This window comes from Triturus cristatus, chromosome 4_2, assembly GCF_964204655.1.
Source record: "Triturus cristatus chromosome 4_2, aTriCri1.1, whole genome shotgun sequence".
Classification (NCBI taxonomy): domain Eukaryota; kingdom Metazoa; phylum Chordata; class Amphibia; order Caudata; family Salamandridae; genus Triturus; species Triturus cristatus.
Window position 1 is genome coordinate 289,780,368 of NC_140586.1, and position 12,193 is coordinate 289,792,560.

Consider the following 12,193-nt stretch of genomic DNA (forward strand, 5'->3'; position numbering starts at 1 on the left):
TTTTTGCTGCCTCAATGTTAGTTCCCAATCACCTCCCCTGATGTGAGGTATAATTCTCTGTAAGCCGTGAAACTTAAAGCCTGTTCTTTGTGCATGATTTTCTGCATATGCTGGTAAACTGGTGAATTTTCATCTCTGTCAGTCACGGCTCTCCTATGCTCCTGTATTCTAAGTTTTAAAATCCGCTTAGTACTTCCTATGTAGATTTTGGAACAATCGCAAATTAGTGCATATTTCACTCCTGTACTGTTACAGTTAATGAACTCCTTAATGCTATATTTCTTATTAGTATTAAAGCTAAATTCTTTGATGTGATTTAAGCCCATGTTGCCCACATTACAGCTACCACAGGTAAAGAATCCTTTCGGTTGGCTAGGGAGCCAATTAGCTCCTTGTGTTCTCAATGGCTCTAAATATTTCCTAGTAATCATATTCCCTATAGTAGAGCCTCTTCTGTATACCAACTTTGGTTTTTCTGTGATGACTCCTACGAGACCTGGTACTCCTTTTAACAGATTCCAATTTTTATTTAAAATTTTAAAAATCTGTTTATGGTGGACACTATATGAAGTGATAAATGACACTTGTTCTTGAGCATGTCATCTTGCTTTCTGAACTAAAGTACTCTCTCTTTTAACCTGTTTAATTTGTGATCTGGCCTGAGCCAAACTTCAATTGGAATATCCTCTATTCCTCAGCCTGTGTACAAGTGCATCTAATTCAGAGTTAAAATCTACCTCTCTTCTGCAATTTCGCCGGATGAAAATCATTTCTCCATATGGAATGCCTTTCGCTACAGAAGCTGGATGGGAACTATAGCTCTTAATATAGAATTGGTAGCAGTCTTTTTTCGGAATAATTTGCTATGTACTTGGTTGCCAACAACGAATAATTCTACGTCCAAGTACTCTATCTTGGTCTTATGATAATTCATTGTCAAGGTGACATTAAAATCATTATTGTTGAGAAAATTATAGTAATCTTGCAATTCTGCATCCGAACCTTTCCAGATGATCAAAACATATTCTATAAAACGACCCCAGAAAAGAATCTGGTCTATCCATTTTTCAGCTCTTCTACTCCAGGCATGCTCCCTCTCGTACCAACCCATGAATAAATTGGCATAAGAGGGAGCAAACCTGGACCCCATTGCAGTACCTCTAATCTGCTGAAACCACTCTCCTTCAAATATGAAAAAATTATTTTTCAAGATTAACTTGCTCATTTCTATCATCATTTTTGAATGCTCTAGTAAACTCAAACTTTTTCACCTGTATCATTAGCTATACATGTATACAGTCCTACGACATCAAATGTCACAAAACTCAAACCCTCTTTCCAGTTTAAGTCCTGTAATTTGTTTAACACATCCATGGTGTCTCTTATGTAGGCAGGCAAGTTCGTTACAAGTGGTTTTAAAAACAGATCGACAAATTCAGAGAGATGTTCTGTTAGGCTGCCTACACTTGAAACTATTGGTCTCCCTGGTGGATTCAGCAGTGACTCATGTATCTAAGGCAAAACATATATGAAAGATGAGACAGGATTAGTGACTTTAAGATACTTAAATTCCTTCTCATCGATGAGATCTTGTTCCTCCATGAATACAATCTTTCATTTATCCTTTTACCAGCATCCTTCATAGGGTTATAATTCAATTTTGCATAGCAGTCTGTGTCACTCAGTTGTCGCTTAATCTCCAAACTGTAATCATCCCTATTCATTAACACAATATTTCCGCCTTTATCGGCTTCACGAATCACTATACTAGTGTCGTTTTTCAGACAATTGATTGCCATCCATTCTTCCTTAAAATAAATTATCCATAAGCCTATTCTTATTTTATCCAGATAGCGATTGATCTTCAAATTTATGCACATCTTCCATGACCTTATCAACAAACGCATCTATTGCTGCAAACTGAGATCCTTGAGGTATACATTTAGAAGCAGGCTTTAGACCACTAGTACAGGAGTAATCTACTGGTATGTTCAATAGAGAAGTGATGTCTTGTTCACTATACACATTCTCAACATTCTTTGAATATATTCTCTTCAAATTGATTAATCAACTAGTGTGCTGTGGTACTAAGCCCTCACCGCATGAGCTGTACAAAGTAGTAGTTTCTCATTTTAAGGGCGTTTGGTTGCACAGTTGGAGTGAATTTGTTAATTCTTGTATTATGCGAATTATATGAAATTGTCTTATTGATCAAGATGGAGGATGATCGTGAAAAATTGGCTGCAGAACTTTTTCTCAGAGTAAAAAAGGTGTAGGAGATACGAAAAAGAACTCTTCTAGCGGAAGTCTGAGAGTAAAATTTCTCAAATTAGAAAAATTGAGAAAAACAGAATTATCGAAGTGGTGGGATGGCATCACCCTTAAGAACTACATAGATCAGAAAAGGCTGCCCAGGTGACTAAGAATTTGATTATTCCCAACTTATGATGATTTGGATGAGGATTTGTTAAGAGAGTGGGAGGATAACCTACATTCTTCCTCATTCTGTGTGATGCACATACTAGTCAAAAATGAAGAAAGGAAAGTTGAGAAACTTAAGATCCAGATAGCAGAGCTTGAAAAAGAGATCAGGGACATTAATCTACCAGAACTACCTGAAAAGAATTACAGCATATTAAAAGATGCGATTAACAGACATCAATTGCAAATCAAAAAGAAAAAACTTAGTAAGATAAGAAGAGACAAGAGGGATTATGAACAGGGGAGGGTGTTCACCTTCGGCAGAGGCTTTGATGAATTCCTAAAACCTAAGACCATCGAAGTAGTTGAGACACCAGGAGAATTGAGCTCTGTCAATTACAGTAGCTCAAGTATCTCATCAATTGAGGATGGGGGTGGAGTGAGTACAGGGGGATTGAGACCAACCAATACCTCTTCTTTTTCCGAAGTATTTCAACGTATCAAGAGAGGCAAGAACAAAGTGGGAAATGTATCAGGCGGGGCAAGCGGAGGTATAGAAAATATACGGATAGGCACCCGCAGTAAGGACTAATTGAGGAAGCAGTAAAAGTGACTGAGGTGTCAGAATATAGGACACAAAGCACCACACAGGATTTGGATTTAAAAGTTGTTAACTTGTCAAACAGAGAGTTAAATTCTCATGAAACTTCTGTATTGCAAAGGAGGCTATCTTTCTGCCCAAGTACAAAATATAAATTTTCGGATATTGAAATTGATTTCTTCAAATTCGCAAGAAAGTTAAAATTAAAACGTTTTTTTCAATTTACGACAAACCTTAGAGTGTTAATGTTAAGAGCGTACAATCTGATACTTCTTTGGCTCATATAAGAGACGTACAACTACTTTTGTCTTTAACGGAGGGGGATGTGTATAGTGAACAAGACATCACTTCTCTATTGAACATACCAGTAGATTACTCCTGTGCTAGTGGTCTAAAGCCTGCTAAATTTATACTTCAAGGATCTCAATTTGCAGCAATAGATGTGTTTGTTGATAAGGTCATGGAAGATGTGCATAAATTTGAAGATCAATCGCTATCTGGATACAATAAGAATATGTTTATGGAGAATTTATCTAAGGAAGAATGGATGGCCATCAATAGTCTGAAAAACAACACTAGTATATTGATTCGTGAAGCCGATAAAGGCGGAAATATTGTGTTAATGAATAGGGATGATTTAAGTTTGGAGATTAAGCGACAACTGAGTGACGCAGACTGCTATGCAAAATTGAATTATAACCCTATGAAGGATGCCGGTAACCGGATAAATGAAAGATTGTATTCACGGAGAGAAGAAGGTCTCATCGATGAGAAGGAATTTAAGTATCTTAAAATCACTAATCCTGTCTCATCCTTCATATATGTTTTGCCTAAGATACATAAGTCACTGCTGAATCCACCAGGGAGACCAATAGTTTCATACCAACTTGATTACAGAGTATTTAGAATTAAGAAATAACTAGCAGAAATCAGTCATTTCCAAAGTAGCGCCCCATTCCGTAGTGGAAAATACATAATAGCGCCGTGATTCTAAGTCACAGAAATTTCAGACCCCGTGGTAACACTAATTTCAACTGTGGTGTTTCGGGATAGCCCAGGAGAAAGCCTAAGGGGCATATTTACAAGCCCTATCGCCACCACAACGTCACTTTTCAGGACTTTGTGTTAGCAATATGGGCTCCGCCTTATTTACAAGGTAGGGTTAAGTCACTTATTGTGGCTTAATGCTGCCTTGTAAATAAGGCACCCTTTCATGTTATACTTAGCATGAAAGGGGAGGGGAATGTGTGTTGCTGTGGGCGTTCCACTGCAACACCCATTGATTTTGATTCTGCGCCATATTTACATGGGTGGTGTAAACATGGTGCTGGCCAAAACTAAGACCAGGGAAAACCTGGTCTTACCCTGGCAAAATGAGGAGAAATGTTTAATTTCTTCTCGTTTTTACTGTTTCCATGTGTGCAGCATTGTGCAGCACACATGGAAACTGCAAAACACTAATGGTTGTTTATGTGCAGTAAGGTGTCCCTTCCAGTACATAAACAACAATTAAAAAAAAAATGTTTTGCAACTTCTGTGTGTGCTGCCTACAGCAGCACATATGGGAGTTACAAAACAACATTTAAAGATTGATCTGAAAGAGACATTTAGTTATAGATTCCTTACCTTAGAATCACGCCCAGGCATCAGATTGGATCAGAAGATTTTTTTTCTTAGCAGTATCCCTGCGCGTCTGTAGGTGGCGTCGGTGAACTCCGCGTCCTTCGTAGGCGTCATGGTTGTCGGTATGATATTGCAGTGCCTACTTAGACGCCACCCCTGCGCGCTGACGTCAGTTCTTTCTTTTTCCACACCAGCCTAGCGCAGAACCAGAGGGAGCTACCCCTTTAGTCACTTTTTGACTAAACTTTTTCGAAGTTTTGTTGACTTCTTTTCGAGTGTTCGACTCCTGGTGCACGAGGGATAACCCATCGTCGAACTGGCTACAAGCCTTGCGAGGCCTGTCACAGGCTGATGTCTGTGATGAACCCGCATCTCGTGTGCCTTTGGTGTCTGTAGCGCGACCACAACTCAAAGTTGTGCTCCGACTGCAGGGCTATGGGCCATATGTAGATAGCTAAATACCGGTCGGTAACGGCCGAAAATCGGTAATTTTCCTGTTACCGACCGGTATTTAGCCCTTTCTAATGTAGGAGGCAGGTTTTAAGGATTCGGTATTCTACCGAATCGGTATTTTAAGAAATCGGTAAAATACCGAATCGGTAAATTACAAAATCCTGAAATCCTATGTAGGGAGCACTCAAGTGAGTGCATTTTTGGTTTAAGGATTCGTTATTTAACACCAACTACAAGTTGATGGTAAATACCGAATACCTTTTCAAAAGCAATTTAGTGCTTTTTTAAAAGTGCCATGTGGCAGACATACATGCCCTTAGGGCATGTATGTGTGCCACATGTGCACACATGCACGATTCAGGGGTGCAACAGGGTGTCAATGTGACACCCTGCCACCCTTGAATATGCTCCCCCTATTACCGATTCGGTATTTACCGAATCGGTAATAGTGAATGGCTTCCCATTCATTCCTATGGGCCTCCAGGCCCATAGGAATGAATGGGAAGGTATGCCTTATTACCGATTCGGTAAATACCGAAGCGGTAATAACAAATATATCAGAATCGGTAAAATTTACCGATTTTTTTACCTACATTCTATTTACTGATTCTTAAATACTGAATCGGTAAAATTCGGTATTTAGGAATCAGTATATAGAAATTACCTACATATGGCCCGAATCCTAAGTCTTTGCGGGAGCAGTCCCAAAAGCTCTTGGAGGTCTGGTGGTCGGCTCTGCGTCGCTCCTGGTCTCGTTCAAGAGGAAAGTCTCAAAATCACTTCCGGAGCCCCCATACCTCATCTCATTCAAAGTCTTCGAAGTCCTCAGGTAAATTGAAGCACAAGAAGAAGGCGAAGAAGCACCGGTGCTCTTCACCTTCCACCTGTCGGTCGGCTTACGCAACGCTGGACCCGGAGCGTCGTCGCTCTAAGTCTCCATCCCAGGTGCCTCCTTCAGGGATGACTCTTTGCCTCCAGCCATTTCCGGGGAGTCTCCTGCACAACTTCATACTTTTTAGGAAGCCCTCTGCCGTATCTTGGGGCAGCCCGACTCCCCGGCATGCCTACGGGTCCCGCAGAGCCGGCCGGTGGGTCCTGGGCCTTTAATGCCGGTGGCTCCGGCCCCATTGCCAGAGGACTCCAGTGGATCCAGGCCTGGATCCGGATCGATGACGTTCGATCTTACCCAACATTCCCCGGTGCAGATTCCGGCGATGACGCTCGCGGTGTCGGCTGTGCCCCTGGTCAACGCCGTTCCCCACCCTCACCCCTGAGATGGACCTGGAGCAGTATGAATGTCTGACAACATCAAATCCAACGCTGGAAGGTACTTTTGTTCCCATGTTCATCCCTGGAGTTCCCTATCGCCCAGAAGGTGGTGAAGAGGATTGGGAGGGGTTGCTGGACTCTTTGGCAGACCAGCTTGAAGAGCTGGACTGGAGAGAGGACCTGGGTGACACCAGTGGTCTGGACACTTCTCCAGATGCTTGGTATGATTTCTCCCCCTGCCGTGGCTATGGAGGAGGGAGCGTCTTACGCTGTGGGGGTGCGAAGGGCAGCTGAGGTCTTGGGCCTGGAGCTCCCTTCAGTGGCAGTCAGGACTAATCTCCTGACAGAGGTGCTTCAGCCTGCAGCAACCTCCTCTGAACCCCTTCTGCCCTTCAACAAAGCCCTCACTTATGTCCTTCTGGGCCCCTGGTCCAAGTCCAGCACAGGGGCTCCTGTGGAAAGGACCATTGCCACCCCTGCCCAGCTCCGGGCGACCCAATTTTCGACCCAATTTTCCTCACCCAACACCCTTCCCGAGAGCTTGGTGGTCCAAGCCTCTTCTTCCAACAGTGCATTCCCTTCTGCTCCCCCAAACTGGAAATCCAAGAAGCTGGATCATCTTGGGAAACACATGTTCTTTTCCTCCAGCTTGGCACTGCAGTCCGTCAATACTGCATGCTTCTTGGGCTGATACTCACATACTATCTGGGATATTGTCACTCAATTGCTGCCTCAGTGCCTGGAGGAGGCCCGAACCGTTCTCTCCCAGGCAGTGGCAGATGGGAGGGACGCAGCTTAATTCATGATACCACCGACTCACTAGGCAGAATGCTTGCCAAGTTGGTAGCCTTTAGTCGCTACACCTGGCTGAGGACGTCTGGCTTTTCCAGAGATGTCCAGTCAACTTTGCTGGACATGCCATTCGATGGCTGTCGCCTTTTTGGCGACAAAGCAGACTCATGCTCGAGTGCTTTAAGGATTCTCAGGGTACGGCCAGATCTTTGGGCCTTGCTGTGTCATCCCGTCCACCCCAGTCTGCTTTTTGCCCCTTTCGTGGTTCTGAAAGGGGAACCCCACCACGTCCAGCCCAGTCTAGCCACCGGTCCACGCAAGCTGCAAGCCTCTGCGTGGCCACAGACGTGGGACCCAGCGACCTTGTGGGTCTGAGCCAGCGGGCGGGCCAGTCCACCCTCTTCCCCCGCTGCAGATGCTGAATCCTCCTAGTTCAACCCTTCAGGGCCAACAACGGCCAGTGGGTGGCAGGATTCGCCATCACCTACCCCACTGGCAATCCATCACGTCGGACAGGTGGGTTTTGCAAATAGTCCGAAGTGCTACTCCTGTCCCTTTGAGACTGCCCCTCCCTCCATGCCACCGTCTTTCGATTGCATGTCGGAGGATCATTTGGCGCTGCTCCACCAGGAAGTCTCAGCTCTTTTGCCCAAGGGAGCTATCAAAAGGGTCCCTGCGCCAGGAGTAGGTTGTGCTTGCTATTCCCGCTACTTTCTGGTGCCCAAGAAGGACAAAGGCCTGCGACCTATTCTAGACCTCAAGGCCCTCAAATGCTTCCTCCGGAAGGAGAAGTTCAAAATACTCACGTTGGCTCAGGTCCTGTCTGCCCTCGACCCTGGATGGTGGCGTTGGACTTGCAGGACGCCTATTTCCATATTCCCGTCCCAAAAGCCCACAGACGCTACCTACGGTTCATGGTAGGCCACGAGCATTTTCAGTGCACCGTGTTCCGCTTTGGCCTTACCAGTGCCCCTCGAGTGTTCACGAAAGTGATGGCTGTGGTCGCAGCTCATCTGCTCAGATCAGGGATACCAGTCTTCCCCTATCTTGAAGACTGGCTGTTGAAGGCGGGCTCACCCCAGACTGTCGTCTCCCACTTCCAGACTATGGTGGCACTCCTGCACTCACTGCGGTTCACTATAAACGTGCCGAAGTCACACCTGAATCCCTCTCAGATGCTCCCTTTCATCGGAGCTGTTCTGGACACTGTGCAGTTTTGGGCCTATCCTCATTTGCAGCAAGTCTGGGATATTTGGGCTATGATACCGATGTTTCAGCCTCTATCCCGGATTTCAGTGAGAATGACCCTGAGGCTGCTGGGCCTCCTGGCCTCCTGCATCCTGCTGATGGATAATGCCAGGTGGCATATGCGGGCTCTGCAGTGGTACCTGAAGTTCCAGTGGGCGTAGCATCAGCAAAACCTTTCCGACTACGTCCACATCTCGGGGGAACTGCACATCAATTGCAGTAGTGGCTAACGGACCAGGATTTGGTCCGAGGCAGATCCTTCTCCCTTCCCCAAACAGAACTACCAGTGGTGACTGATGTATCGCCCCTGGGATGGGGTGGCCATCTGGGAGAGGCAGAGATCAGAGGAAGCTGGTCTCTGTTTTAGTCCGGGCTCCATATCAACCTGTTGGAGCTCCGGGCGATCCGCCTGGCACTGAAGGCATTTCTTCCCTCCCTCAAAGGGAAAGTAGTGCAGGTGTTCACAGACAACAACACCGCCATGTGGTACTGCAACAAACAGGGCGGGGTGAGGTCGTGGACCCTATGTAAAGAGGCTTTTTGTCTTTGGACATGACTGGAACATCAGCGCATAACTCTAGGGGTTCAACACCTGGCAGGTTCTCTGAATGCCAGGGTGGATGAACTCTTCCGCCGGTGCCTGGTAGATCACGAATGACATCTTCACCCGAAGTTGGTGCAAGGTCTCTTTCAGCAGTGGGGAGAGCCTTGATTAGATCGGTTTACCACCAAAGAAAACATGCCATGTCAAGAGTTTTGTGCATTGGAGTTCCCAAGGCGGCACTTGCTCAGTGATGCTTTTCATCACGAGTGGAACTGCGGCCTCCTGTACGCCTTTCCACCTGTACCACTCCTGCCCCGAGTGCTGAAGAAAATCAAGCACGACTAGCCCAAAGTCATTCTTGTGGCTCCGGACTGGGCACGAATAGTCTGGTACCCAGAGCTCCTGAGCACGGCCATCGATCCTCTGCTCAGACTGCCCCTTTGGGAGGATCTTCTGTTGCAACAACAGGGGACAGTCCTCCACCCGAACCTGTCCAGCCTCCACCTCCTTGCATGGAGATAGAGCGACGACAGTTGACAGCTTTTGACCTTCCACCCGAAGCATGTAACGTTATCTTGTCAGCCAGGCGTCCCTCCACTAAAACAGTATAAGCCTGTTGATGGAATAAATTTGGGGCATGGTGCACAGCAAAGGCTGTGGATCCCCTCTATTCCCCCATTTCTGAGGTTCTCTTGTTTATCCTTTCTTTATCCCAGCAGGGCTCTGCTCTGGACACTCTAAAAGGCAACCTTGCAGCTATTTCTGCTTTCTTTCAGCTACCAGATCAGTCCTGCTTGTTTAAGTCCCTTATTGTAAACAGATTATTTAGGAAATGATTCATCTTTTTCCTCCTTCTCCTTTCATAATGCCCCAGTAGGACTTGAATCTCATCTTAACTTATCTTATGTGTGCTCCCTTCGAACCTCTTCACAACTGTTCTCTCAGGCTTCTCACCCTGAAAACTGCTTTTCGTGTTGCCATCACCTCTGCCCGCAGGGTAAGTGAGCTTCAAGCTCTATCTTCTAAGCCCCCTTTCTTTTCTGTGCATTCGGACAAAGTCTTGCTTAGGACGCAACCCTTGTTCCTTCCTAAAGTGGTTTCACCCTTAACATAGGACAAACTATCACTTTGCTTACCTTTTTCCCGCCTCCGCACCTTTCCAAGGAGGAGGAGAGGCTCCACCGTCTGCACCCAAAACGTGCGCTGTCCTTCAACCTTGACCGCAAAAAAGATTTCCGGGTGGATGATCAACTTTTTGTTGGCTATGTGTGTGCCAAGAAAGGTCAGGCGGTCCAGAAGCGTACCATCTCCCGATGGCTTGTCTTTTGTATTAAAATCTATTACGCTTTGGTGAAAAAGGAACATCCACTGGGGCTGCCTGCTCATTCCACTAGGGCTGCAGCAGCAACTACTATATTGTCATGTGGAGTCCCACTTCTTGACATCTGCCAGGCACCAACGTGAGCATCCTTTCACACGTTCACCAGACATTACTGCCTGGACAGCCAAGTCTGGAGGGACAGCTATTTTGCCCGTTCTGTCCTCCAAGATTTTCTGGTTTGAACCCCTCCGGGATTGGAATTGTTGGGGTATCTATTCTAAGGTAATGGATCTATAACTAACTGTCTATTTCAGATGAACAAGGTACTTACCTTCGGTACCGATGTATCTGTAAGAGACATATGTTAGTTATAGATTTCTTACTGCCCCACCCAAACTGATTTCCAGGGATAGGGACTCCCTTACAGGGCCTTAGTGTGGTGCACCAGTGGTCAATGTCTTGCATGGCTCTGCGCTTCTGGCGTGGACAGTCGTGTACGAACTGAACTCAGGAACTCAGCCTACAGGGACGGCATCTAAGTAGGTACCTCAACGTAATCCTGGCGACCATGATGCCAAGGACGGACGCAGAGTCGACCAACGCCACCTACCGACGTGCAGGGGTACTGCTAAGAAAAAAATTCTCCAGATCAAGTCTGACGCCTGGGGATAATTCCAAGGTAAGGAATCTATAAAACATATGTCTCTTAAAGGTACATTGTAACTTTATGAGGAGGTAGCAACACCTTCATGCACATAAACAATCTTCCCCTGCAACGCAGACACCCTTGCACTATGGTGCACGTGTTCCTGCGCTGGTGATTGGCAGCTAAATTTAGTGCCAGCACAGGGGGAAACATAGGGCTGTACCATATTCTTGTACATATTGTGCTGCCCTGCATTTCTAAAGTGACGGAGCATGTCGCTAGCCTTCTTGGCTTAACGACAAGCTTTGCCACTTTACTTGTAAATATGCCCCTTAGTGTGCTATAAAGATACAAGGGCATATTTACACTTTTAGTGACATTCTGGTGGCAATATTACCTTCTCCTTATTTATAAGGCCCCTTTTCACACTTCACTTAGTGTCAAAGGGGCGTGCAGTGGGTGTTGCAGTGGGCATTCCGCCGCAACAACCATTGCTTTTTCCCCATATTTACAAGTCTGCGGGCTGCGCCACAACACAAAGATCAGGGAATATCTGGTCTCAGACTGTCGATACAAGGAAAATTATTATTTTCTCCTCGTATTTTACTCTTTCCATGTGTGCTGCATTCGCCTTTTAAGATTGTTTATGCGCAGGAAGGTGTCCCTTCCTACACATAATTAATCACCCCATACAGGGCAGGCACCATTGCAACATGACGCAAGGGTGCCTGCGCGTGTGCTAGGTAGCTTTATTAGCACCAGTGCTAGGGGAAACGCAGGGGTGCATTGTATTTTTGTAAATATGGCGCTTCGATGCGTTTAAAAAATGTCAGAGCACTGCAATACCAATTTTGGAGTAACACCACGCTCCGACATTGTGTTGTATATATCCCCCATGGTCTCTTAAGCGGCATCATCTACCAGTGGGAAGAAGGAAGCCCCTAATACGCCAATAAGTCTGGATTAGAGGAGAGTTGCAAAGCAGAGTTCTTTAAAGTTGCATAAATGTTGGGAACGTTAATTGAGAAAAATGACTGAATACATTTTGCCCTTCAGGTGTTCCTCAGCACTCGGCGTGGATCCTGGATTATGAGACGCATTGCTAAGAATGGTTACCCACTGGATGTTGAATTTGCAACACGCTTCAGTAGCATGCTTTCTGGTCTGCTCCCTCCATCCATAAGCAACTCCATGACAGAGGCAGCGCTTAACAAGAGCTTCAACCACTCCAACTACGGCCTGCTGCCACGACACAGGTATTTGACCTGCAAGTCT

The 12,193-nt window shown here is 45.7% G+C and overlaps 1 protein-coding gene across 2 annotated transcripts in view; it reads left to right on the forward strand.

Annotated features, from left to right (window-relative positions):
* Positions 1-12,193, forward strand: part of LOC146833669 (flavin-containing monooxygenase 5-like) — a 405,379-nt gene that overhangs the window by 278,981 nt on the left and 114,205 nt on the right. For both annotated transcript variants that reach the window (XM_085601553.1, XM_085601554.1), the window contains exon 6: positions 11,975-12,174. In XM_085601553.1, the coding sequence (XP_085457679.1) occupies positions 11,975-12,174 (200 nt within the window). The remainder of the gene's footprint in view (positions 1-11,974; positions 12,175-12,193) is intronic.